At 44.0% G+C, this 27,927-nt stretch overlaps 1 protein-coding gene across 1 annotated transcript; it reads right to left on the bottom strand.

Moving 5' to 3' along the window:
• Positions 1-118: 118 nt before the first annotated feature.
• LOC139568730 (RAC-gamma serine/threonine-protein kinase-like) lies at positions 119-27,804 on the bottom strand. The gene is made up of 14 exons (XM_071390768.1): positions 27,475-27,804; positions 23,280-23,652; positions 19,877-20,002; positions 17,158-17,269; positions 16,632-16,779; positions 16,350-16,481; positions 15,720-15,785; positions 15,338-15,406; positions 14,806-14,928; positions 14,445-14,573; positions 6,325-6,539; positions 5,661-5,748; positions 5,185-5,287; positions 119-2,017 (listed from the first exon to the last, which is right to left on the bottom strand). Exons 2-14 carry the CDS (start codon positions 23,323-23,325, stop codon positions 1,932-1,934), a joined length of 1,443 nt encoding a protein of 480 aa, XP_071246869.1. The 5' UTR covers positions 23,326-23,652; positions 27,475-27,804; the 3' UTR covers positions 119-1,931.
• Between the last annotated feature and the right edge of the window lie 123 nt (positions 27,805-27,927).

Here is a 27,927-nt window from a genome sequence, read left to right as displayed (position 1 = left end):
CATAACCCTGGATGAGACCCTTGCTGAACATTGTTTAGGGTATTGCTTTCCAAAGGGTACACACTCATTGAAATATCAGAAGGGGGATTAAAATAAAACACTGATTTACACCATGAAAAACCCTGAAATGTATTCTTTAATTTAATTCAAAATAAATACTACCACGGCAATGCAAGTTCACTATTGGTTTCTTGCCCTAATGTTTTGGTAAGAAAACAAACAAGCAAACAATCCAAAAAACAATTGGATAAAAAAACAGACTTTAGTAATGCATCCAACAATATCATCCTTCAGCGGCTTAAAGAGAGGTGCCTTTGACTCTGAACAAGACTGGGTAACACTGCCTAGAATGACACAAACATAAATAAATCTAGTACTATGGTACAAAAAAGGAAGGGAATGGTAACAACCTGATGTAACCACAAATCACTGCAGAATTGACCATGGTCCCACTTGAACAGGTAAAAGAAAACGTTACAGTGGGTGTCAATCTATTTGACCGACAGCGAAAAAGGGTCTCGTCTCCATGGAAACCTCTTCTGGAAAGACAGGTCGAGGCGACGCTGACATCAGTCACAAATGGGAGCGTCCAGTCAGTCTTTAACGTTGTAGTTGACGTTGTTTTAACCCAAAACATCATTCTCAGTCTTCCTTTTCCTCCGGTCTTGGTTCTCCTCAGCAAGCTTGAAGTACAGTCACACACAAAAGTTCATGTCTGGCCAAGATGCCACTAAGAACAAAAAAAGGCATTGCATATGTACATCAAAAAAGGTGGGGGAACTGCTTTCCTCCCTCCATTCTCACAGTCCTCATCATACACAAGTATATTCATGGCTCAGTTTCACGTGATCTGTGACCTGACATGGTTAGTGATTATTGATGCCTTCCGCCCACCTTGTCGCTTTGGGAAGATTGATGGGGAGATTCTTTTTTTTTTTTTTTTACAGATTTCATAGTCTGTCACAAGCCATATCAGCAGAGCTCAGAGCTGGCTCTGATGTTAGTGTGTGTGTGTGAGCATGTGTGTTATGACAGCATAAGGTGGACCTGTATAAGCCACATTCCTTGTGTAAACATCTATACCACTTTTTTTCTATAGCTATGAAAATAAGTTATTAATCAAATGACTGTGGAAAAAGATGCAAAAAAGGCTTGTATATTTATAGTAGCTTTTCCCTGATGGGTGTGTAAAGCTAAACTGGTAGCTGAGTTGAATGCGGTTGTGCTCTGTGTTGCCTGAGTGAACCGTGCAGTATCTGGCAGTTTAGTGTTTCTGTCAAACAATAACCAAGTAGAAATCTCTGGCTGAAAATGAAAGGTCAAAAAGGATGAAAAAAAATAACACTGTGACAATGAAATTGGAATGAAAGAAACTGTCAGTTCTGTCTTTTTTGTGGTTTTTAGCAGATAGTGACTCTCGTTGCCATGGAATTGGAGAATGTGCACCGCCATGGCATTGTATATGAGAAAAATAATTGTTTGAATGAACCACAAGCCCCCCGACCTAAACCCTGTCTGTATGATACGAAACATCTGCACACATAAGGCAACATTTTTGGTTTTGTTCCCTAGAACGGCTCTTCCAAACCAAGTGCAAAAAAGTTCAAACTAAAATAAAAATAAAAGACAAAGAACGTAACAGGTCGACAACCTAATATTGACGGATAAAAATAAATAACAAAAACATTGCCTTCTGCAGTATATAGCGTTGAAAATGTAAGATACTTTTTTTGTGTGGAGAGACCAGCTTGAGTCTATCCCACTGTGCAAAACCTCTTTTATAGTCCCTAAAAAGACGACTTCTCCCAGTCTGCACTCGAATACAGAGAAGGAGAAAAGAGGGGAGACTTTTCCTAAAATGGCTACGTGTTTTCCTCGAAACGGCCGCACGACGGGGGAGGGGGGCAATACTGGCTGGCTGGCAATGACCTTCACTCTCGTCCGCTGGCCGAATACGAGAATTGTGGGAAATGAGGCCTCCGTTCGCTGTCACCCTCACCCATCCCGTCTTCATCGTCTGTAGAAAGAGACAGCGAGAGAGGGGAGGGAGAAAGACAGGTAAGTCTGGGCTCAATAACAAACTTAATGAATGAAGTTATAAGGGTGTTGTAACCTGCATGAGTTAAGTGTCATTACTTAAGTCTCTCACCGTTGCCGCTTGCTTTACACCGCCCCCAGCTGTGCCCTGGACACCATATGTGAATTGATTGCCCCCCATCTATCTTCAGAGCCATTGCTGCTAGGTGACCTAAACTGGGACATGCTTAACATCCCAGGCATCCTACAATCTAAGCTTGATGCCCTCAATCTCACACAAATTATCAATGAACCCACCAGGTACAACCCCAAATCTGTAAACACAGGCACCCTCATTGATATCATCCTAACCAACCTACCCTCCAAATACACCTCTGCTGTTTTCAACCAAGATCTCAGCGATCACTGCCTCATTGCCTGCATCCGTATTGGGTCTGCGGTCAAACGACCACCCCTCATCACTGTCAAACGCTCCCTAAAACACTTCAGCGAGCAGTCCTTTCTAATCGACCTGGCCCGGGTATCCTGGAAGGATATTGACCTCATCCCGTCAGTAGAAGATGCCTGGTTATTCTTTAAAAGTGCCTTCCTCACCATCTTAAATAAGCATGCCCCATTCAAAAAATTTAGAACCAGGAACAGATATAGCCCTTGGTTCTCTCCAGACCTGACTGCCCTTGACCAGCACAAAAACATCCTGTGGCGTTCTGCATTAGCATCGAATAGCCCCCGTGATACGCAACTTTTCAGGGAAGTTAGGAACCAATACACACAGGCAGTTAGGAAAGCTAAGGTTAGCTTTTTCAAGCAGAAATTTGCATCCTGTAGCACAAACTCCCAAAAGTTCTGGGACACTAAAGTCCATGGAGAATAAGAGCACTGCCTCCCAGATGCCCACTGCACTGAGGCTAGGAAACACTGTAACCACCGATAAATCCACTATAATTGAGAATTTCAATAAGCATTTTTCTATGGCTGGCCATGCTTTCCACCTGGCTACCCCTACCCCGGTCAACAGCCCTGCACCCCCCACAGCAACTCGCCCGAGCCTCCCCATTTCTCCTTCACCCAAATCCAGATAGCTGATGTTCTGAAAGAGCTGCAAAATCTGGACCCCTACAAATCAGCCGGGCTACACAATCTGGACCCTCTCTAAAATGATCTGCCGAAATTGTTGCAACCCCTATTACTAGCCTGTTCAACCTCTCTTTCGTATCGTCTGAGATTCCCAAAGATTGGAAAGCTGCCGCGGTCATCCCCCTCTTCAAAAGGTGGAGACACTCTAGACCCAAACTGCTACAGACCTATATCTGTCCTACCCTGCCTTTCTAAGGTCTTTGAAAGCCAAGGTAACAAACAGATTACCGACCATTTCGCATCCCACCGTACCTCCGCTATGCAATCTGGTTTCAGAGCTGGTCATGGGTGCACCTCAGCCACGCTCAAGGTCCTAAATGATTACATAACCGCCATCGATAAGAGACATTACTGTGCAGCCGTATTCATCGACCTGGCCAAGGCTTTCGACTCTGTGAATCACCACATTCTTATCTGCAGACTCAACAGCCTTGGTTTCTCAAATGATTGCCTCGCCTGGTTCACCAACTACTTCTCAGACAGAGTTCAGTGTGTCAAATCGGAGGGCCTGTTGTCCGGACCTCTGGCAGTCTCTATGGGGGTACCACCGGGTTCGAATCTCGGCACGACTCTTCTCTGTATACATCAATGATGTCGCTCTTGCTGCTGGTGATTCTCTGATCCACCTCTACGCAGACGACACCATTCTGTATACCTCTGGCCCTTCTTTGGACGCTGTGTTAACTAACCTCCAGACGAGCTTCAATGCCATACAACTCTCCTTCCGTGGCCTCCAACTGCTCTTAAATACAAGTAAAACTAAATGCTTGCTCTTCAACCGATCGCTGCCGGCACCTGCCCGCCCGTCCAGCAACACTACTCTGGACAGTTCTGACTTAGAATATGTGGACAACTACAAGTACCTAGGTGTCTGGTTAGACTGTAAACTCTCCTTCCAGACTCACATTAAACATCTCCAATCCAAAATTAAATCTAGAATCGGCTTCCTATTTCGCAACAAAGCCTCCTTCACTCATGCTGCCAAACATACCCTTGTTAAACTGACCATCCTACCGATCCTCGACTTTGGCGATGTCATTTACAAAATAGCCTCCAACACTCTACTCAACAAATTGGATGCAGTCTATCACAGTGCCATCCGTTTTGTCACCAAAGCCCCATATACTACCCACCACTGCGACCTGTACGCTCTCGTTGGCTGGCCCTCGCTTCATACTCGTCGCCAAACCCACTGGCTCCAGGTCATCGACAAGTCTCTGCTAGGTAAAGCCCCACCTTATCTCAGCTCACTGGTCACAATAGCAGCACCCACCCGTAGCACCCGCTCCAGCAGGTATATTTCACTTGTCACCCCCAAAGCCAATTCTTCCTTTGGCCGCCTTTCCTTCCAGTTCTCAGCTGCCAATGACTGGAACGAACTGCAAAAATCACTGAAGCTGGAGACTCATATCTCCCTCACTAGCTTTAAGCACTAGCTGTCAGAGCAGCTCACAGATCACTGCACATAGCCCATCCAACTACCTCATCCCCATACTGTATGTATTCATTTATCTTGCTCCTTTGCACCCCAGTATCTCTACTTGCACATTCATCTTCTGCACATCTACCATTCCAGTGTTTAATTGCTGTATTGTAATTACTTCGCCACCATGGCCTATTTATTGCCTTACCTCCTTTATCCTACCTCATTTGTATACACTGTATACAGACTTTTTCCTACTGTATGTTTGTTTATTCCATGTATAACTCTGTGTTGTTGTACGTGTCGAACTGCTTTGCTTTATCTTGGCCAGGTCGCAGTTGTAAATGAGAACTTGTTCTCAGCTAGCCTACCTTGTTAAATAAAGGTTAAATTAAAAATAAATTTTTAAAAAACTTAGGGGCACTTGAGTAACAGTGTTACCTTAGAATAATCACTAAATAAAAGCCAGTACCACAGCACCCCCAACAATTCAACAGACTAATCATCCTATGGCAGAGTCTATGGCAGGAAACCCCTATTCCAAAGAAGTGGGCCGAACCGTGCAGAGGGATCCGATGGACACTTACATTTTTCCGGGGGAGTGATGGTGATCGTCTGTGCCGTGAACTCCTCATCGAAATACCGGGTGTCTGTCTCTGACGAGACCTGTGGCATGAAGGGGGGGACCAACTGTAGGGGAGAGAGAGGGGACACCGTTGTCACATGTAATATATAATTGATATGCCATTTAGCAGACGCTTTTATCCAAAGCCACTTACAAAAATGTATGCACAAACTACTGTATCGGTGGCCTTAGGAGTCAAACCCAAGATCTTGACATCATGCTTTATCAACTGAGCCACACAGGACCACAGTGACATGTGACACACTGATGTCCGTGGCTTGTGTGTGACGTCAATATTTGCATATTTGACTGGAAAAATGCTAGTCATTTTCACCTGCGTGGAATATTCCGAATTTGTTCAGAAGTCGGTGGGAGGGCAGAGAACTGGTTTAATGAAATCGTACACGTAAGTGATCAGGTGTAGAAGAGGAAACTCACCTTTTTGTCGTAGACGTCTTGCCAGTCTACAGCCACAAAGAAACTGTGGCGCATTATCTCCTTCGCATCGTCTGGACCGCCACCGAGTCTGTCGTAAATAAAGAAAAGTACAAATGTGAACACTTTCTAGAAAGCCTGTCGAGAAACAAGACAACATGAGCTAGGTGCAAATCCTGGAATAACATCAAGGGGTGAATGAGAGAACGTTCTCCCTTGAGTTTACCACTAACCTAGCTGCCTCTCAAGCTTTTAGTGACAAAACGGCTTTGTAGCAGAGCAATAAACAAATGAAAAATTGCGATGAGATAATATTTCATAAAGCAGGATCAATGAGTGAGCCAGTAACTCCGATACAAAAAAGACTAAATGATGGGAAGTTACAGTTGAGGGCTGATTAGCATGAGTCATGAATCAATAACCCACTTCAAGTTGCTCTGTTACGAAGTAGGAAATGTGTTGTGGTCAAAACTATTTGGCAGAGTTTGTTGGCTGATCACTGACCCAGCTTCGTATAATCCCCCACTGGAGCCTTGGTGTGTGTGTGTGTGTGTTCGTTCGTCTGTCTGTCTGCGTACCTGTGCCTCTGTGTGTACATCTCTCTTGCTTCAATGCATGCATGTCTGTCTGTGTGTGTGCCCGAGTGTCTGTTTCTATCTCTCTGTACCGTTTGTTGGGGTCCTTGATGAGCAGGCCGGAGAGCAGGGACTTGGAGTCGGAGGAGAGCGTGCGTGGAAACTTGATCTCCTCCATGAGGATCAGCTCAAACAGCTTCTCGTGGTCCTGGTTGTAGAAGGGCAGCCGGCCGCACATCATCTCATACATGACCACGCCCAGACCCCACCAGTCCACCGCCCGGCCGTAGTCATTGTCCTCCAGCACCTAGCATAGGGACATCATGATATAATAAAGTAAGTTTTACCCACTTCATATGTATATACTGTATTCAATTTTGACCGATTTAAAAATCGGCAATGCCGATTAATTAGGGCCGATTTCAAGTTACGTTTTTTTGGATGCAGATTACATTGCATTCCACGAGGAAACTGCGTGGCAGGCTGACCACCTGTTACGCGAGTGCTGCAAGGAGCCAATGTAAGTTGCTAGCTAGCATTAAACTTATCTTATAAAAAACAATCAATCTTCACATAATCACTAGTTAACTACACATGGTTAATGATATTACTAGGTTAACAAGCTTGTCCAGCGTTGCATATAATCAATGCGGTACCGGTTAATTTATCATCGAATCACAGCCTATTTCGCCAAACAGGTGATGATTTAACAAAAGCAAAACCGTTGCACAAATGTACCTAACCATAAACATCTATGCCTTTCTTAAAATCAATACACAGAAGTATATTTTTTTAAACCTGCATATTTAGTTAAAATAAATTAATGTTAGCAGCCAATATTAACTAGGGAAATTGTGTCACTTCTCTTGCGTTCATTGCACGCAGTCAGGCTATATGCAACAGTTAGGGCCGCCTGGCTCGTTGCGAACTAATTTGCCAGAATTTTACATAATTATGACATAGTATTGAAGGTTGTGCAATGTAACAGCAATATTTAGACTGAGGGTTGCCACCCGTTCGATAAAATACGGAACGGTTCCGTATTTCACTGAAAGAATAAACGTTTTGTTTTCGAAATTAAAGTTTCCGTATTTGACCGTATTAATGACATTAGTCTCGTATTTCTGTGTGTTTATTATATTATAATTAAGTCTATGATTTGATAGAGCAGTCTGACTGAGCGGTGGTAGGCAGTAGCAGGCTCGTAAGCATTCATTCAAACAGCACTTTCCTGCGTTTGCCAGCAGCTCTTCGCAATGCTTGAAGCACAGCGCTGTTAATTACTTCAAGCCTATCAACTCCCGAGATTAGGCTGGCAATACTATAGTGCCTATAAAAACATCCAATAGTCAAAGGTAAATGAGATACAAATGGTATAGAGAGAAATAGTCGACACGCCATAATTCCTATAATAACTTGCGGCTGAACTTGAAAGGGGTTCCTTCGTTATTTTACCTTTCATGTCTTCCATATCTTGATCTACTTCAAATAAGGTCTGTTTCGTGCAGGCTTAAACCGCCTCAACGTTTTGATACTCATGTAAATCTCACTAGGATAAGGTAACGTTTGTCAACATATTTTCATAAATCAACTACAAAAAATAATGTGCTTATAAACTCAGCAAAAAAAGTAACATCCCTTTTTCAGGACCCTGTTTTTCAGAGATAATTTGTAAAATTCCAAATAACTTTACAGATCTTCATTGTAAAGCATGTTTCCCATGCTTGTCCAACTAACCATAAACAATTAATGAACAAACACCTGTGGAACGGTCGTTAAGACACTAACAGCTTACAGACGGTAGGCAATTAAGGTCACAGTTATCAAAACTTAGGACACTAAAGAGGCCTATATACTGACTCTGTAAAACACCAAAAGAAAGATGCCCAGGGTCCCTGCTCATTTGCTTGAACGTGTCTTAGGCATGCTGCAAGGACGCATGAGGACTGCAGATGTGACCAGGGCAATAAATTGCAATGTCCGTACTGTGAGACGCCTAAGACAGCGCTACAGGGAGACAGGACGGACAGCTGATCGTCCTCGCAGTGGCAGACCACGTGTAACACCTGCACAGGATCGGTACATCCGAACATCACACCTGCGGGACAGGTACAGGATGGCAACAACTGCCCGAGTTACACCAGGAACGCACAATCCCTCCGTCAATGCTCAGACTGTCCGCAATAGGCTGAGAGAGGCTGGACTGAGGGCTTGTAGGCCTGTTGTAAGGCAGGTCCTCACCAGACATCACCGGCAACAACGTCGCCTATGGGCACAAACCCACCGTCGCTGGACCAGACAGGACTGGCAAAAAGTGCTCGTCACTAACGAGTCGCGGTTTTGTCTCACCAGGGGTGATGGTCGGATTCACGTTTATCGTCGAAGGAATGAGCGTTACACCGAGGCCTGTACTCTGGCGCGGGATTGATTTGGAGGTGGAGGGTCCGTCATGGTCTGGGGCGGTGTGTCAGAGAATCATTGGACTGAGCTTGTTATCATTGCAGGCAATCTCAATGCTGTGCGTTACAGGGAAGACATCCTCCTCCATCATGTGGTACCCTTCCTGCAGGCTCCTTCTGACATGACCCTCCAGCATGACAATACCACCAGCCATACTGCTCGTTCTGTGCGTGCTTTCCTGCAAGACAGGAATGTTAGTGTTCTGCCATGGCCAGCGAAGAGCCCGGATCTCAATCCCATTGAGCACGTCTGGGACCTGTTGGATCGGAGGGTGAGGGCTAGAGCCATTCCCCCCAGAAATGTCCGGGAACTTGCAGGTGCCTTGGTGGAAGAGTGGGGTAACATCTCACAGCAAGAACTAGCAAATCTGGTGCAGGCCATGAGGAGGAGATGCACTGCAGTACTTAATGCAGCTGGTGGCCACACCAGATACTGACTATTACTTTTGATTTTGACCCCCCCTTTGTTCAGGGACACATTATTCCATTTCTATTAGTCACATGTCTGTGGAACTTGTTCAGTTTATGTCTCAGTTGTTGAATCTTATGTTCATACAAATATTTACACATGCTAAGTTTGCTGAAAATAAACCCAGTTGACAGTGAGATGACGTTTCTTTTTTTGCTGAGTTTAGCAATAAGGCACCTCGGGGGTTTGTGGTTGTATGGCCAATATACCATTGCTAAGGGCTGAATCCAGGCACTCTGCATTGCGTTGTGCTTAAGAACAGCCCTTAGCCGTGGTAATATTGGCCATATACCACACACCCCTGTACCTTATTGCTTAATTAAGTTTGCTGAAAATAAACGCAGTTGACGTTGACAGACGTTTATTTATCAGAGTTACCTTGTCCTATGGATAGCTACACAGTTATCAAATTGGCATGGTGGTGTAAGCCTACACGAAACATAAGACCTTATTTGAACTCAATCTAAAAATATCCTATGGAATAAATGAATGAAGGAACCGCTTTTCAGATTTTGCTGGAAGGTGTCATGGGGATTATGACTCACACTTTGGTAGTCAATTCTTACCATGCCCATTATTAAAAATAGGAATTCTTACCATGCCCATTATTAAAGTAGGATTCCCTGCATATAGAAATTACAGTTTTTGTTTTCAACATTCATCACAGGTAACTTAAACTCTATTTTTATTATTCAAACAGTTGAGAGTATTTGTGTCTCCTAAGCAGACTCTTCAGTATCATTGTCACTTCAGAGAGCTCTGTGTGTATGTGTACACGATTATATTAATTTTACAGATGGCAGAGAAAAGCAGAGCACCAGTGTGGGACTATTACGTTGAATTGGCACCAGGGAAAGCATGATGTGATGAAGATGTAAGCATGGGGTCAGCAATGGCTAAATCAAAAAATGCCACCAACCTGTGGAATCACCTTAAGAACACCCATCCAAATTCCCATAAGGAATCACCTTAAGAAAACCCATCCAAAAGCCCATAAGGAAGCAAATGTTGAAAAAAACAAACGCAAATTCTTCACAAGGAAAAAGTGATACAGACAAGTCACAGACAGACAACGCAGGCTAAAATCGTACAACTTTTTAATAAAAAAGCATAATGGCAGGACAAAGACCCAAGGACCAGGAAGATGAAGCAATTATTGAGGATTACCCAGGATCAAAGATGAAACATTATTTTGATCAGAAATGCTAGATAAAACCCATTAAAGAGTTGTGATGAAAGTGAAGAATCTGGTGGCACCAGTGAACGCTCTACACATGACATTCACAACTAACTGCTGGTCAGGCACTACAGAGTCCCTGATGAGCCTTACTGGACATTTAATTGACAAGGTCTGGACAAGAAAGCAGGTTGTGCTGAATGTCAAGACTATGACTGGATCACACACAGGAAACTACGTCAGAGAGATGTTTTTGACCATGTTGGAATACTGGGAAATACACACAGAACGTGTAGTGCTGGTCCTCAGGGACAGTGGAGCAAACATGGTGAAAGGTATGAGACTGGCAGAGCTTCCAGACTTCAGCTGCAGTGCACACACCCTACAGCTTGTAATCAATGATGGCCTATCCAGTCAGAGAGCTGTGCTAGACTTTATTTCCATGTTGAAGAGCTATGCAACTCACTTTGATCACTCTGTACTGGCCAAACAGAGGCTGAGGGCCATTCAGGAAGAGCGTGGCCTTCCCAAACACAGCATCATGCAAGCAGTTCAAACTCGCTGGAACTCAACACTACACATGTTGCAGAGGATGTTTGAACAGAGGCGTGCACTGAATGTGTATGCAGGTGAATACGGACACATCAGCAGTTTGTCTGCTGCACAGTGGGACATTGTCTCAAACCTAATTGAGACTCTGACACCTATGGAGGAGGTGACACTGAGATGAGCCACTCCAACTTTACAGCCGCATGCATCATCCCCAGTGTGTCGGTGCTGAAGCTGATGCTACAGCAGGAGGGTTCTTCTACTCAAGGCATCAAAACTTTACGGAAGACCATGTTGGACAGTCTGACAAGGAGGTTCTCCAAGGCCAAGGAGACAAAGTGCCTGGTGCTGGAAACTGTGGCTGAGGGAGGAGTCTGACCTACGAAGGAAACCAAATCCCATAGCCACAGCAGATGGGACGAGTTAAGAGGAGGACCCAGATCCAGGCGCAAAAAGGCAGAATCCGGGTAGATCAGCCACCCAGTCTGGTGGACAGCCTCTACGCTAGAATCCTCGGAAGCTAAGAGGGCAGGGATGAAGTTTTGAAATTGAGTTGGAGTGTTAACTCACAGAGCCTGTCATGGACAGAAAGAGCGGCTTGCCTTTTGAGTGGTGGAAGCAGAATGAGGACAGACTTCAATCACTCGCTCCGTTGCCAAAGAAGTTTCTCAGTCCCCCACCTTCTTCGGTCCCAAGCTAGAGAGTGTTCAGTGAAGTGGGGATCATTTATGAGAAGCGGAGGAGCAGACTGACAGGGGACCATGCAGACAAGCTCTGCTTTTTGCACCACAACCTAAAACTTCTTAACTGACAACATTGAAGACCCATGAAAGCTGGTGGTTCCTTTTAGCATATGTTCTCATGTTCTGAGCTAGTAACTTAAACATTAGCTTTTTTACATGGCACATACCGCACTTTTACTTTCTTGTCCAACACTGTTTTTTTGCATTATTTAAACCAAATTGAACATGTTTCATTATTTGAGATTAAATGTATTTATTTATGTATTATATTAAGTTAAAATAAAAGTGTTCATTGTTCATTCAGTATTGTTGTAATTGTCATTATTACAAATAAATAATATATATATATATACACTGCTCAAAAAAATAAAGGGAACACTTAAACAACACAATGTAACTCCAAGTCAATCACACCTCTGTGAAATCAAACTGTCCACTTAGGAAGCAACACTGATTGACAATAAATTTCACATGCTGTTGTGCAAATGGAATAGACAACAGGTGGAAATTATAGGCAATTAGCAAGACACCCCCAATAAAGGAGTGGTTCTGCAGGTGGTGACCACAGACCACTTCTCAGTTCCTATGCTTCCTGGCTGATGTTTTGGTCACTTTTGAATGCTGGCGGTGCTTTCACTCTAGTGGTAGCATGAGGCAGAGTCTACAACCCACACAAGTGGCTCAGGTAGTGCAGCTCATCCAGGATGGCACATCAATGCGAGCTGTGGCAAGAAGGTTTGCTGTGTCTGTCAGCGTAGTGTCCAGAGCATGGAGGCGCTACCAGGAGACAGGCCAGTACATCAGGAGACGTGGAGGAGGCCGTAGGAGGGCAACAACCCAGCAGCAGGACCGCTACCTCCGCCTTTGTGCAAGAAGGAGCAGGAGGAGCACTGCCAGAGCCCTGCAAAATGACCTCCAGCAGGCCACAAATGTGCATGTGTCTGCTCAAACGGTCAGAAACAGACTCCATGAGGGTGGTATGAGGGCCCGACGTCCACAGGTGGGGGTTGTGCTTACAGCCCAACACCGTGCAGGACGTTTGGCATTTGCCAGAGAACACCAAGATTGGCAAATTCGCCACTGGCGCCCTGTGCTCTTCACAGATGAAAGCAGGTTCACACTGAGCACATGTGACAGACGTGACAGTCTGGAGACGCCGTGGAGAACGTTCTGCTGCCTGCAACATCCTCCAGCATGACCGGTTTGGCGGTGGGTCAGTCATGGTGTGGGGTGGCATTTCTTTGGGGGGCCGCACAGCCCTCCATGGGCTCGCCAGAGGTAGCCTGACTGCCATTAGGTACCGAGATGAGATCCTCAGACCCCTTGTGAGACCATATGCTGGTGCGGTTGGCCCTGGGTTCCTCCTAATGCAAGACAATGCTAGACCTCATGTGGCTGGAGTGTGTCAGCAGTTCCTGCAAGAGGAAGGCATTGATGCTATGGACTGGCCCGCCCGTTCCCCAGACCTGAATCCAATTGAGCACATCTGGGACATCATGTCTCGCTCCATCCACCAACGCCACGTTGCACCACAGACTGTCCAGGAGTTGGCGGATGCTTTAGTCCAGGTCTGGGAGGAGATCCCTCAGGAGACCATCCGCCACCTCATCAGGAGCATGCCCAGGCGTTGTAGGGAGGTCATACAGGCACGTGGAGGCCACACACACTACTGAGCCTCATTTTGACTTGTTTTAAGGACATTACATCAAAGTTGGATCAGCCTGTAGTGTGGTTTTCCACTTTAATTTTGAGTGTGACTCCAAATCCAGACCTCCATGGGTTGATAAATTTGATTTCCATTGATAATTTTTGTGTGATTTTGTTGTCAGCACACTCAACTATGTAAAGAAAAATGTATTTAATAAGAATAGTTCATTCATTCAGATCTAGGATGTGTTATTTTAGTGTTCCCTTTATTTTTTTGAGCAGTGTATAAATAAATAAAAATCGGCACCTGCTTTTTTTGGTCCTCCAATAATCGGTATATTGAAAAATCATAATCAGTCGACCTCTAATTCTAGTCAAGGCTCATCCTATATAACTACTGCGTATTTATTGTCCATAATGTCTATACACACCACCATATACATATATATTTTGGACTGACATTGCTCGTTCTGATATTTCCTCTTTATTTTGTGGATTTCTGTGTATTGTTAGGTATTACTACACTGATGGAGTTAGGAACATAAGCATTTCACTGCACCTGCGATAACATTTGTAAAATGTGTACGTGACCAATAACATTAGATTTTATTAGTATGTGACCTGACTGTATCTTCTTGGCCCCCTTGTTGGGAGCATAGGGCGTCCGCCACTGGGGCCCCCTTGGGAGCATAGGGCGTCCGCCACTGGGGCCCCCTTGGGAGCATAGGGCGTCCGCCACTGGGGCCCCCTTGGGAGCATAGGCAGTCCGCCACTGGGGCCCCCTTGGGAGCATAGGCAGTCCGCCACTGGGGCCCCCTTGGGAGCATAGGGCGTCCGCCACTGGGGCCCCCTTGGGAGCATAGGGCGTCCGCCACTGGGGCCCCCTTGGGAGCATAGGGCGTCCGCCACTGGGGCCCCCTTGGGAGCATAGGGCGTCCGCCACTGGGGCCCCCTTGGGAGCATACCGCATTCATACCGTTCTTCTCTACACCTCACTCTTTTTCGTGCAAGGGCTTTTGTCTCTTGCCAGTAGATCTCTGCTTTACTCAGTACACTGATGTGGTTAGTATATTAGATACCTAGAATATTTCCTCCCATAAGAAAACATGGATAGATCTCACAACATGGCATTCTGGGTAGTGTAGTGTACATCAGTGTGAGCGCTGACCTCTGGAGCCAGGTACTCTGGCGTGCCGCAGAAGGTCTTCATGGTGGCTGTGTCGGTGATGCCCTCTTTGCAGAGGCCGAAGTCCGTGATCTTGACGTGCCCATCTTTATCCAGCATCAAGTTCTCCAGCTGCCAATGAGAATAAATATCATGTTATATGTTGAATATACGCCCCTATAATATATCCATCCTCAACAGCATGCGCTTTTTATATGTTTTAAGTCAAAATCTTCACTTAGTCTCCCATTGGACTTAGTTAGGATTGGAAGTAAGGATTCGCTTCTAAGAGAAGTCTACACATGGTGTTATGATAGATATAGCGATGACTGTCCAACAGCTTGGCTAATATGAAAGAATGTACCTTCAGATCGCGGTACACTATCTTGGCAGAGTGAAGGTAGTCTAAAGCGGAGACGATCTCAGCTCCGTAGAATCGCGTGCGGTCCTCGGAAAACACTCGCTCTCTTGACAAATGGAAAAACAACTGCGAGGAAAAACGGGAAAGATAGGAATAAATGGTAAAAAAAGCTATGTTAAATTCAAATATGTATTTACACATCTACATATAAAAAGGTATAGTTCCATTCACTAATAGCTCTCTAAAAAACATGTTATGGGCCCGTATTCACAAATTGTCTCAGAGTAGGAGTGCTGATCTATGATCAGTTTTGCATTTTAAATCAGAATGAGTAGGAGGTGGACTTGATCCTAGATCAGCAATCCTAATCTGAGACGGTCCCTGGAAATAATTATTTTGGCTCCTGGAAAGAATTCTGTATGGTAGAAGAAGGTGCATCTGTCTCAGGGAATCCTCATCAACACACCGACAATGTCTGTAAAAGAAATGTGCTAATCTTTCCCCAGGTATCTCAGGTAGCACAGGCATCTCTTACCTCTCCTCCGTTCACATACTCCATGACAAAGCACAACCGGTCCTTGGTCTGAAAGGAGTACTTCAGAGACTGGAGAAAAATAACAAGAGTTGCACCATCGTTGTTGTTTTGTTTCTTTACATCCATACAAACAGACGTTCAATTATCTCGTGAATTCATATCTAATGACACGTGCAACAGTAGAACAGCTTAAACGTTTATTCTATCAGACTTGGCTTTTGACTGAGTCTGTGGATGCATCCCAAGTGGCACCCTATTCCCTATATAGTGCACTACTTTTGACCAGAGCCCTATGGGTGCCATTTGAGACATGGCCTCCAAGTGAATAATAAAGGCTTACAGTATAAAGTTTGCCTTTAAGTCTTTGCTAAACAATACTCACGGTTAGGAATGGATGCCGGGTGTTTTTCAACACTCTGCTTTCTGTGAGGGTGTGAGCAACTTCGTCCTGCGTTACAAGGAAAGAGAGGAAAATCCAGAAACAGGGGGGTAGAGAGAGAGGGAAAGAGAGCGGGAGAGAAAGATAGAATGTTAGGATGTAGAAGGTACAAGGCGCCAAATGGTGATATCTGGATCCATTCCAACAGGGCTCAGTTGTTTCGACCGCCGGTCAGTGGGATGGTCCCAGACACTCATATAGTCAGTTTAATCGTGCTAGTTTAGTTTAAATGTACTTCCAAGCAGGAAAAGACATAGTTCTAGTTTGCTGATGTACATATTACCTCTACTAACCTGTACCCCAGCACATTGACTCTGTACCGGTATCCCCTGTATATAGCCTCGCTACTGTTATTTTACTGAATTATTTGTTACTTTTATTTTACATTTTTTACTTAACACTTATTTTTCTTAAAACTGCATTGTTGGTTAAGAGCTCGTAAGTAAGCATTTCACAGTAAGGTGTAAGGTGAATGAATACCTGTTGTATTCGGCGCATGTGACATAAAATTTGATTGATTGGATCCCTTGAATAAAAAAGGTTGAGAGAAACTGCTTTAAAACCAGCCAGTACCTTGGCGATGATGACTTCTTTCTTCAGGATCTTCATGGCGTAATAAATTCCGCTCGCCTTCTCCTTCACCAGAATGACTTTCCCAAAAGTGCCTTTGCCCAGTAGTTTCAAATAGTCAAAGTCATTCATTGTCTGTCAGAGAGGAGAGAAGAGGAAAGTAGAGAAAAGAAAATAAACTAAAAGAGGAGAAGCCTTCATTGAGATGAGAGAAACAATCTTGCTTGGTGTTTATTTGCCCATCTACCAATGTATGACCTGCGCTCAGTCCCCAGGGCGGCTCACCTTCCGTTTGTGTTGGCTGGTGGAGGTGTCCATCTCCTCCTCGTTGACCTCGTTCTCGATCTGCGACGTGGGGCTGCACAGGATCCCCTCCTCCTCCTGCTTGGCCAGGGAGTCGGCCACCATCTGGATGGCCTCGGCCCACTCATCCCTGGAACCAACCAACAGCAGCAGCTCACTTTAATACACTGCTTTACTGCGTGTGTATGTGTGCGTGTATATGTGTGCTGAGGAAAGCACACATTTCGAAAAGTGCGGGGTACAAAACAAATGCCATGGAGAAATCTAGAGACATACCCCCATTCTGTCTGGATGCTCCCGTGGTGTGCTAAAGCTAGTTACGTCAAAACATGCAACTGCTGCTGTGGAAGTTTTATGTTTAGATTAACATGTTTTAGCAGCATCTAAACAGTGTATAGGTATTCTTCTTCGATTTTCAATAACGTTTCCCCTAAAGGCGAGAGACGAGGAGGCAAGGCTGTAGTAGAGGAAGAGGAGAGAGAGGAGGGAGTGAGAGAGGGTGACCCACCTCTCATCGGGCGTGTCCACGTGGAATGTCCTCTCAATAACCGTTGTCCACTGCAAACAGCGGATAATGAACGTGTTGGGCTTCGGCCGCTCCGTCTTCATCAGCTGACATTCTGAGGAGAGGGAGAAAGAGGGGGAAGAAATAGAGGGGTGTGTCGGGATGGAGAGAGAGGGAAGAAAGAGGGAGAGAGAGAGGAGGTGGGAGAGAGCAAGGTAAAAATAAAATGAGTGGGGTGATGAACGAGTGATTGAATAAATCCTTCATACCATGGAGGTTGACATCAAAGCATCACAGAATAAACATTTGTCACTCACTAATTTTTCAGGAGATAAGGGTGGCAACATAGTGTTGTACTATACTCAGTAGCACTACTTTAACTCTGAACGTGTGACAGAGACACATTGGCTCTTAGGAGTGCACACATGGGAACCTTTTTTATTTTTTTTATTTAATGAATTTTACCCCCTTTTTCTCCCCAATTTCGTGGTATCCAATTGTTAGTAGTTACTATCTTGTCTCATCGCTACAACTCCCGTACGTGCTCGGGAGAGACAAAGGTCGAAAGCCATGCGTCCTCCGAAACACAATCCAACCAAGCCGCACTGCTTCTTAACACAACGCGCATCCAACCCGGAAGCCAGCCGCACCAATGTGTCGGAGGAAACACCGTGCACCTGGCGACCTTGGTTAGCACGCACTGCGCCCGGCCCGCCACAGGAGTCGCTGGTGCGCGATGAGACCGGCCAAACCCTCCCTAACCCGGACGACGCTAGGCCAATTGTGCGTCGCCCCACGGACCTCCCAGTCGCAGCCGGGCGTGAACCCAGAGTCTCTGGTGGCACAGCTAGCGCTGCGATGCAGTGCCCTAGACCACTGCGCCACCCGGGAGGCCCGTAACATGGGAACCTTTAATGATATTTTAAAATTAAGAAAATTGTAGTACATTGCCTTAGGAAAGTATTCAGGCCACTTGACTTTTTCCATATTTTGATTTGTTACAACCTTAATCTAAATTTGATTAAATTGTTCCCCCCCAAATTACACACAAAATCCAGTTTTTGCTTTGTCAGTATGGGGTAAGACATTTTTGCTAATTTATTAAAAATACAAAACTGAAATATAACATATACATAAGTATTCAGACCCTTTACTCAATACTTTATTGAAGCACCTTTGGCAACGATTACAGCCTCGAGTCTTCTTGGGTATGACCCTACAGGCTTGGCACACCTGTATTTGGGAAGTTTCCCCTATTTCTCTGCAGATCCTCTCAAGCTCTATCAGGTTGGATGGGGAGTGTCGCTGCACACCTATTTTCAGGTCTCTCCAGAGATGCTCGATCGGGTTCAAGTCCGGGCTCTGGCTGGGCCACTCAAGGACATTCAGAGACTTGTCCAGAATCCACTCCAGCGTTGTCTTGGCTGTGTGCTTAAGGTCGTTGTCCTGTTGCAAGTTGAACCCTCACACCAGACTGAGATCCTGAGCGCTCTGCAGTAGGTTTTCATCAAGGATCTCTCTGTACTTTGCTCCATTCACTTTCCTTCGATCCTGACTAGTCTCCCAGTCCCTGCCGCTGAAAAACATCCCCACAGCATAATGCTGCCACCACGTTTCACCATAGGGATGGTGCCAGGTTTCCTCCAGGCTTGACACTTGGCATTCAGGCCAAAGAGTTCAATCTTGGTTTCATCAGACCAGAGAATCTTGTTTCTCATGGTCTGAGTCTTTAGGTGCCTTTTGGCAAACTCCAAGCGGGCTGTCATGTGCCGTTTACTGAGGAGTGGCTTCAGTCTGGCCACTCTACCATATAGGCCTGATTTGGTGGAGGGCTGCAGAGATGGTTGTCCTTCTGGAAGGTTCTCCCATCTCCACAGAGGAACTCTGGAGCTCTGTCAGTGACCATCGGGTTCTTGGTCACCTCCCTGACCAAGGCCCTTCTCCCCCGATTGATCAGTTTAGCAGGGCGGCCAGCTCTAGGAAGTCTTCGTGGTTCCAAACTTCTTCCAGTTAAGAATAATGGAGGCCACTGTTCTTGGGGACCTTCAATGCAGCAGAAATGTTTTGGTACCCGTCCTCAGATCTATGCCTCCACACAATCCTGTCTCGGGGCTCTACAGACAATTCCTTCGACCTCATGGCTTGGTTTTTGCTCTGACATGCACTGTCAACTGTGGGACCTTATATAGACAGGTGTGTGCCTTTCCAAATCATGTCCATTCAATTCAATTTACCACAGGTGGACTCCAATCAAGTTGAAGAAACATTTTAAGAATGATCAATAGAAACAGGATGCAACAGAGCTCAACTTCGAGTCTCATAGCAAAGGGTCTGAATACTTATGTAAATAAGGTATCCTATTATCTTTTTTTTATACATTTGCAAAAGATTTTAACAACCTGTTTTCACTTTGTCATTATGGGGTATTGTGTGTAGAATGCTGAGGATTTAAAAAATATTGAATCAATTTTAGAATAAAAATGTGGAAAAAGTCAAGGCGTCTGAATACTTTCCGAAGGCACTGTATATTGTAATACAATATACCCAACACACTAAGAAGTGGTTTCCCGGGACAGATTAAACCTAGTCCTGGACTCAATCATTTTCAATTGAGATTCTCCATTGAGCTTGCTTTTTAGTCCAGGACTAGGCTTAATCTGTGTCTGAAAAACCGCCCCCAAATGGTTAAAAATGGGGACTGATGATGGCGATGAGAACCTACTTGCTACAGAGAAGTTATTGAGGGGATAGGCCAGGTCTGCGTCCTGGGGTTTGTCTTTGTAGCCGATGAAGGATCCGTCGGTCTTCAGCAGGAAGTAACGCGGCCTCCAGTTCTTTATGTACTCACCTGCAACAAGTCCAGCAGGGATTGGTTCATACTGGAAACTTAGCCTATCAGTTTTTATAGTTACTGACTGACTGACTGGCTGGCTGGCTGTAGCAGAGTGGTCAGACCTTCGCTGCATCCTAAATGGCACTCTTCCCGTTACAGTTCCAGGGCTATGGGCCCTGGACAAAAGTAGTGTATTATAAAGGGAATGAGATGTCATCTGGGATGTACCCCTATGTACAGCTTTAAGGAAGTGCATTTTCATTTAACAGTATGGCAGGATGATTCATCATGGTTCAAGAAGATTAATACATAATTAATTAATTAATACGAAGGTCCATGCTTGTGTTTGCTTGCAAGATCTCCATGCGGACCTTGTTGTAGAATATTATTTTATTTTTTTACAACAAGTGACAGTGTGCAAAAATGCAGTAACGACTTTGTAATAACAATTTAATACAAGGATAAAACTGATTGTTTGCTACTAGTTTAACTCTAAACCACTAGCTACCCTTCAGTGTTTAGAAGACTAACTGGATTTTGTACAAGCACAAAAGTGCCTGTAACAATTCAGTGGCTCCCGGGCTCTGAATGGAAGGAACTGGGGAGTTAAGCCATCCTCCGAGAACTCAAATGTGTCTGTGGCAGTGTCACAGCCTGAGGCTAAATAAATAAATACACACACACAGTCCATGTGTTCAACCAGTCAACACAGCTTAAAATCCTCCATACCACATGCTGTGCATACTAGCTATAAATCAGGGGTTGGAACTAGAGGTCTGCCGATTATGGTTTTTCAACGCCGATACCGATTATTGGAGGACCAAAACAAGCCGATACCGATTAATCGGACTATTTTTTTTATGTATTTGTAATAATGACAATTACAACAATACTGAATGAACACTTATTTAAACTTAATATAATACAAAAATAAAATCAATTTAGCCTCAAATAAATAATGAAACATGTTCAATTTGGTTTAAATAATGCAAAAACAAAGTGTTTGAGAAGAAAGTAAAAGTGCAATATGTGCCATGTAAGAAAGCTAACGTTTAAGTTCCTTGCTCAGAACATGAGAACATATGAAAGCTGGTGGTTCCTTTTAACATGAGTCTTCAATATTCCCAGGTAAGAGGTTTTAGGTTGTAGTTATTATAGGAATTATAGGACTATTCCTCTCTATATGACTTGTATCATATACCTTTGACTATTGGATATTCTTATAGGCACTTTAGTATTGCCAGTGTAACAGTATAGCTTCCGTCCCTCTCCTCGCTCCTACCTGGGCTCGAACCAGGAACACATCGACAACAGCCACCCTCGAAGCAGCGTTATCTATGCAGAGCAAGGGGAACAACTACTCCAAGTCTCAGAGCGAGTGACGTTTGAAACGCTATTAGCGCGCACCCCGCTAACTAGCTAGCCATTTCACATCGGTTACACCAGCCTAATCTCGGGAGTTGATAGGCTTGAAGTCATAAACAGCGCAATGCTTGAAGCGTTGCGAAGAGCTGCTGGCAAATGCACTAAAGTGCTGTTTGAATGAATGCTTACGAGCCTGCTGGTGCCTACCACCGCTCAGTCAGACTGCTCTATCAAATCATAGACTTAATTATAACATAATAATACACAAATACGAGCCTTTGGTCATTAATATGGTAGAATCTGGAAACTATCATCTCGAAAACAAAACGTTTATTCTTTCAGTGAAATACGGAACCGTTCCGTATTTTATCTAACGGGTGGCATCCATAAGTATAAATATTCCTGTTACATTGCACAACCTTCAATGTTATGTCAGAATTACGTAAAATTCTGGCAAATTAGTTCGCAACGAGCCAGGCGGCCCAAACTGTTGCATATACTCTGACTCTGCGTGCAATGAACGCAAAAGAAGTGACACAATTTCACCTGGTTAATATTGCCTGCTAACCTGGATTTCTTTTAGATAAATATGCAGGTTTAAAAATATATACTTCTGTGTATTGATTTTAAGAAAGACTTTGATGTTTATGGTTAGGTACACGGAGCAACGACAGTCCTTTTTCGAAAATGCGCACCGCATCGATTATATGCAACGCAGGACACGCTAGATAAACTAGTAATATCATCCACCACGTGTAGTTAACTAGTGATTATGATTGATTGATTGTTTTTTATAAGATAAGTTTAATGCTAGCTAGCAACTTACCGTGGCTTCTTACTGCATTCGAGTAACAGGCAGGCTCCTCGTGGAGTGCAATGAGAGGCAGGTGGTTAGAGCGTTGGACTAGTTAACCGTAAGGTTGCAAGATTGAATCCCCGAGCTGACAAGGTAAACATCTGTCGTTCTGCCCCTGAACAAGGCAGTTAACCCACCGTTCCTAGGCCGTCATTGAAAATAAGAATGTGTTCTTAACTGACTTGCCTAGTTAAATAAAAGGTGTAAAAAAAATAAAAATAATAATAAATAAATCTACCAAATCGTTGTCCAAAAATACAGATTTCCAATTGTTATGAAAACTTGAAATCGGACCTAATTAAAATCGACCATTCCGATTAATCGGTCGACCTCTAGTTGGAACCGGTTCAGGGAACATATCCGAAAACCGGAAAATAACAAAATTAAACTAAAGTGATCTAAACTGTTCCGGAACAGAAAAGTTATATTAAAATCATGGGAACCAGTTAATAACGTTATTTTACGTTCCGGACATTTTTTTCTGGTCCCACAAAAATCTCAGAAGTTCAAAGACATTAAAAGTTCCTCCATAGAAGCTGCTTCTCTGTAGGTATAGTTCTGTGAGCCTAATTCAGATAATGCATGTCATAAGATGCCCAGTGCTTCAAGCCAAGCATTCACATCTTCTCTCGCGTGAAAAATTTCAGTCGCATCTTTGCTCTATCCACACTGATTGGTGAAGTAATTTAATACTGAACGAAATGTAAAAAAATTATAATAATAATAATAAAAAATATGTTTTCAGAGGTTTAAAAAGGAACGATATAAAGAGTACTTTTTTGGTTCTAAATGCTTGAGAACTTTATTTTGCTTGTCGGAACGGAAAAAAAATAATGGTTCTGTTCAGAACGAAACAATTGGAAAATAATTTTGGTTCCAATCCCTGGTTATAATAATACAATATTCCATTGATTCCCTTCCCTGTTGGTTCCATGTTTATGTATATACAGGTATTTGGGGACCCGGGGGTGTTTGAAAAGGGGTGTTTGTTTTTTGATGTGAACTGTGAAAGAAATAAAATAATTAAAAGACAGTAAACATCACCGATCATCAATCAATCAATCGACTCACCTCTCTTCTGAACCCAGCCTTCCTTGACAACGTTTTGGTCGCTCATAGTGGCGTCGCCTTGACCGTCAGCCCAGCGCTCAGACCCAAGGGGGTGGGGGGGTTCAGCAGTCCTGACCTTGCTGTCTCTTTCTCTTCCTCACAGACACACACCCACTCTCCTCACTCTGTCTCTGTGTGTTGTCTCTCTCTCTCCCTTACTCCATCTTTTTCCCCAACTCCCTTGGCTCTCTCTCTCTTCTTTCTGCTACCTCCTCTCCACTCGTTTTCCTCTCACTCTCTGTCTTTACTCCCCTAACCGTCTCTCTCTCACACTGCCTTTCTCTCCACGTCTTCCTTCGCTCTCTCTCTTAAGGCACTCCAGCGGTGACTCAGCCTGGAAGGAAGCAGGGGAGAGAGAAAGGGGGGGGGGAAAAGGTCCATGGATCGCTCCACACACACACACTACATCCCCACCCCCCTCTCGTTCCTTTACAAACACTTACGTGAGAACTGGAGTCATTGTTAAGACCCAGAATGCGCTTCCCGTCCCCTCCCACCAGCAGATTTGTCCCCTTTCCTCCCTCTCTCTGCTCTTTGGCGGGCCAAAAACTGCTTATACTGCGCCATTGACCAGATTTTCTTAAAAAAGGTACACATCCTTTACGGCCACCTTGTGTCTATTCTGGTACCAATGGATTATTCTAAGTTGTCTATTAGGATATGCACAAACAACGTCAGAGACTGTGGCACGGTCAGTGGTGCGTATTAGGACCACGCAAGACTTTGTCGCTTTTGAATTTAGATGTTTTGATCTACTACACTGTTAGATAATGTGTGCCTTGAAAACAACATATGCACTTTGATGGCAATAAAATAACCAAATAGCCTCGATCTAGCAGCAGCATACCATCCTGCATCCCACTACTGGCATACCTCTAATGCTAAGCAGTGTTGGTTCTAGTCGGTCCCTGGATGGGAGATCAGATGCTGCTGGATGTGGTGTTGGAGGGCCAGTAGGAGGAACACTTTCCTCTGGTCTAAAAAAAAATATATCCCATTCCCCCAGAGCAGTGATTGGGGACTTTGCCCTGTGTAAGGTGCCGTCTTTCAGATGGGATGTTAATCGGGTGTCCTGACTCTCTGTGGTCACTAAAGATCTCATGGCACTTATGTATGAGTAGGGGTCTTAACACCAGTGTCTAAATTCCCAATCTGGCCCTCATACCATCATGGCCAGCTAATCATTCCCAGCTTCCAATTGGCTTATTCCTCTCCCCTGTAACTATTCCCCAGGTTGTTGCTGTAAATTATAACGTGTTCTCAGTCAACGTACCTGGTTAAATAAAAGATATACAGTACCAGTCAAAAGTTGACACACTCATTGAAGTTTTTTTTATACTATTTTCTAATAGTGAAGACATCAAAACTACAAAATAACACCTATGGAATCATTTAGTAACCAAAAAAGTGTTAATCAAATCAAAATATATATATTTTTTGAGATTCTTCAAAGTAGCCACCCTTTGCCGTGATGACAGCTTTGCACACTTGGCATTCTCTCAACCAGCTTCACCAAGAATGCTTTTCCAACAGTCTTGAAGGAGTTCCCACATATGCGGAGCACTTGTTGGCCTCTTTACCTTCACTCTGCGGTCCAACTCATCCCAAACCATCTCAATTGGGTTGAGGTCAGGTGATTGTGGAGGCCAGGCCATCTAGTGCAGCACTCTCGTTCTTGGTCAAATAGCCCTTACACAGCCTGTAGGTGTGTTTTGGGTCATTGTCCTGTTGAAAAACAACTGATAGTCCCACTAAGTGCAAACCAGATGGGATGGCATATCACTGAAGAATGCTGTGGTAGCCATGCTGGTTAAGTGTTCTAAATAAATAATTGACAGTGTCACCAGCAAAGCACCCGCACACCTCCTCCTCCATGCTTCACGGCGCGAACCACACATGCAGAGATCAACTGTCTCTGCGTCTCACAAAGACATACTGGTTGGAACCAAAAATCAAACATTTGGACTCATCAGACCAAAGGACAGATTTCCACCGGTCGAATGTCCATTGCTCATCTTTCCTTGCCCAAGCAAGTCTCTTCTTATTGATGTCCGTTAGTAGTGGTTTCTTTGCAGCAATTTGACCATGAAGGCCTGATTCACACAGTCTCCTATGAACAGTTGATGTTGAGATGTGTATGTTACTTGAACTCTGTGAAGCATTTATTTGGGCTGCAATTTCTGAGGCTGGTAACTCTAATGAACTTATCCTCTGCAGCAGAGGTAACTCTGGGTCTTCCTTTCCTGTGGCGGTCCTCTTGAGAGCCAGTTTCATCATAGCGCTTGATGGTTACTGCGACTGCACTTGAAGAAACTTTAAAAGTTCTTGAAATTTTTCAGATTTACTGACCTTCATGTCTTAAAGTAATGATGGACTGTCGTTTCTCTTTGCTTATTTGAGCTGTTCTTGCCATAATATGGACTTGGTCTTTTACCTTATACCACCCCTACCTTGTCACAACAAATCCCATGTTTGGAAATAAATTCCACAAATTAACTTTTAACAAGGCACACCTGTTAATTGAAATGCATTCCAGGTGACTACCTCATGAAGCTGGTTGAGAGAATGCCAAGAGTGTGCAAAACTGTCATCAGTGCAAAGAGTGGCTATTTGAAGAATCTCAAATATAAATATATTTTGATTTGTTTAACACTTTTTTGGTTACTACATGATTCCATATGTGTTATTTCATAGTTTTGATGTCTTCACTATTATTCTACAATGTAGAAAATAGTAAAAATACAGAAAAACCCTGGAATGAGTAGGCGTGTCCAAACTTTTGACTGGTACTGTTTATAACTTGAATCCCAACCTGGTCAGTCTGATGTCTCTAAAAGCATTGATCTTCAGTTACTTTTCACTGGGTATATTTAGTCACATCTAAGTATATTGGCTATTGGCTACAATGATGACAACATTAGCACGGACCTCAGTCAATCACTCCAAATCCCAATTGGAGATCAATGGGAAAAGCAGCCAGTATGTCAAAAGCATTATTTAGGCCTACTCTAGAAAATGATTTAATTCTTGGTCCACAATCATATTCAAGTTCAGGAACAGCTTCTGTGGTTAAATTCATGTCCTTTGTGGAGAGATAAAAATGTATTACCATTTACTTATCTCTAGTAACCAGTGATACAAGGGTGCCAAAATAGAGGCCAAATTGCCTGTGACAACCCATGAGTTTATTTTTGTTCAAAGTGAAGCACTACTACCGTACTAGGAGAAAACTGTCTTACATGCAGTACAGTGTTTTGTTGTCAGAGATTGGACGCCTGTCAAAAGCGGCCGACTGATGTTAAAGACCTGGCTCTGGGACTGGGATGGAAAATAAATGGAATCAATCCAATGACAACAAAAACAATGGCTGACATGACCAGACTTTCCATTTTAGAAACCATTACAGGTCACATGTGCAAACCTTTTCCGCAATAATCGTCTCTGCCATCAATGTACAAGACATGGATAGGCCTTGCACCGCATACAAAAATAAGCAAATATTGAAACAACAGCTTTTGTTTCAAGGGCGTGTGGTGTCATTTGCTCTTACATAATAACATCCGCCTGCCATATAACATTACACACTTAATTATACAATAATAACAAGAGGCACAAAATCATTACTGGGTAAGGATGATTTTTAAACAATGTTCTGGTGCCTAGCAAACGGATAAAATGTCAAGTGATTGGGGGAAGAAATTGTAAATCGAGCTAGCTAGCCACTGAACGCGGCTAACGAACGTTAGCTAGCAGCTAGCTGACAGTGTCCTCTTGACGTTTTACTTTTTTTTACGACTCCCTACATTTCTTCCTAGGTTGTTGGCGTTATATATATATCATAGAAACATATAATTTGTTTAGGGCGCAAAGACTGGGCCGAAGCCAGACAGTAACACCACCCCATCATTGTCGCTCGCGCTTGAGAATGCCCAAGCCCTCCCGTTGCAGCATCCCAGCAGCATCACATCCCAAACTTGCAAATGACGTGCATTCATGCTAGCTAGCCCGCTACGGGCTAACGGTTGTTCCCACCCATTTTACGTTGAAAATATGCTTCCACAGGCCCCAAAATATTGAACCCCAAACCCAGCGCGTCTTAAACCCTTTCTGCTTTTCTTTTTATAATTAGTATTTTCATTACATTGACGTATTTTACCTGGCAGTCGAATAATGATAGCTAGGGACACCCCCCTTCGAGCGCTTGCGTGCTTCCAACGCAGCAAAATATTTGGAAAGAACAGTCAGTCAGTGATAAAAATAGAAGAAAAACCGGGATGTATCCATTGTTGCTGATGCTACGGCCAATTACAATGTCCGAAAATAATACTTTGTAGACAGAAATTGCTGCGACAGTCCTCCCGGCTCTGTGACTAGCTTCAGCAGCTGCCGCTTGGTCTAAGGAAATCTCGTGACGTCACATGTAGCCAGATTTCGGACGACTTCCCTCTCCTCACGGCATCCATTCGCTTTTGTTGGTCCCCGGCTTTTGTTGGTCCCTCTCCCCCTTGGCTTGTATGTTTGTATGAACAGATGCAATCCAGGATAGGTTTACACTTGGTCATGACAATGCCGGTAGGCCATTGATACATTCGACAGTGTTCAAACCAGT

Source organism: Salvelinus alpinus, chromosome 2 (genome assembly GCF_045679555.1).
Source record: "Salvelinus alpinus chromosome 2, SLU_Salpinus.1, whole genome shotgun sequence".
NCBI classification, from domain to species: Eukaryota; Metazoa; Chordata; class Actinopteri; order Salmoniformes; family Salmonidae; genus Salvelinus; species Salvelinus alpinus.
The sequence above is the reverse complement of the archived record's forward strand: the minus strand, read 5'-3'. Positions and strand labels throughout refer to the sequence as shown.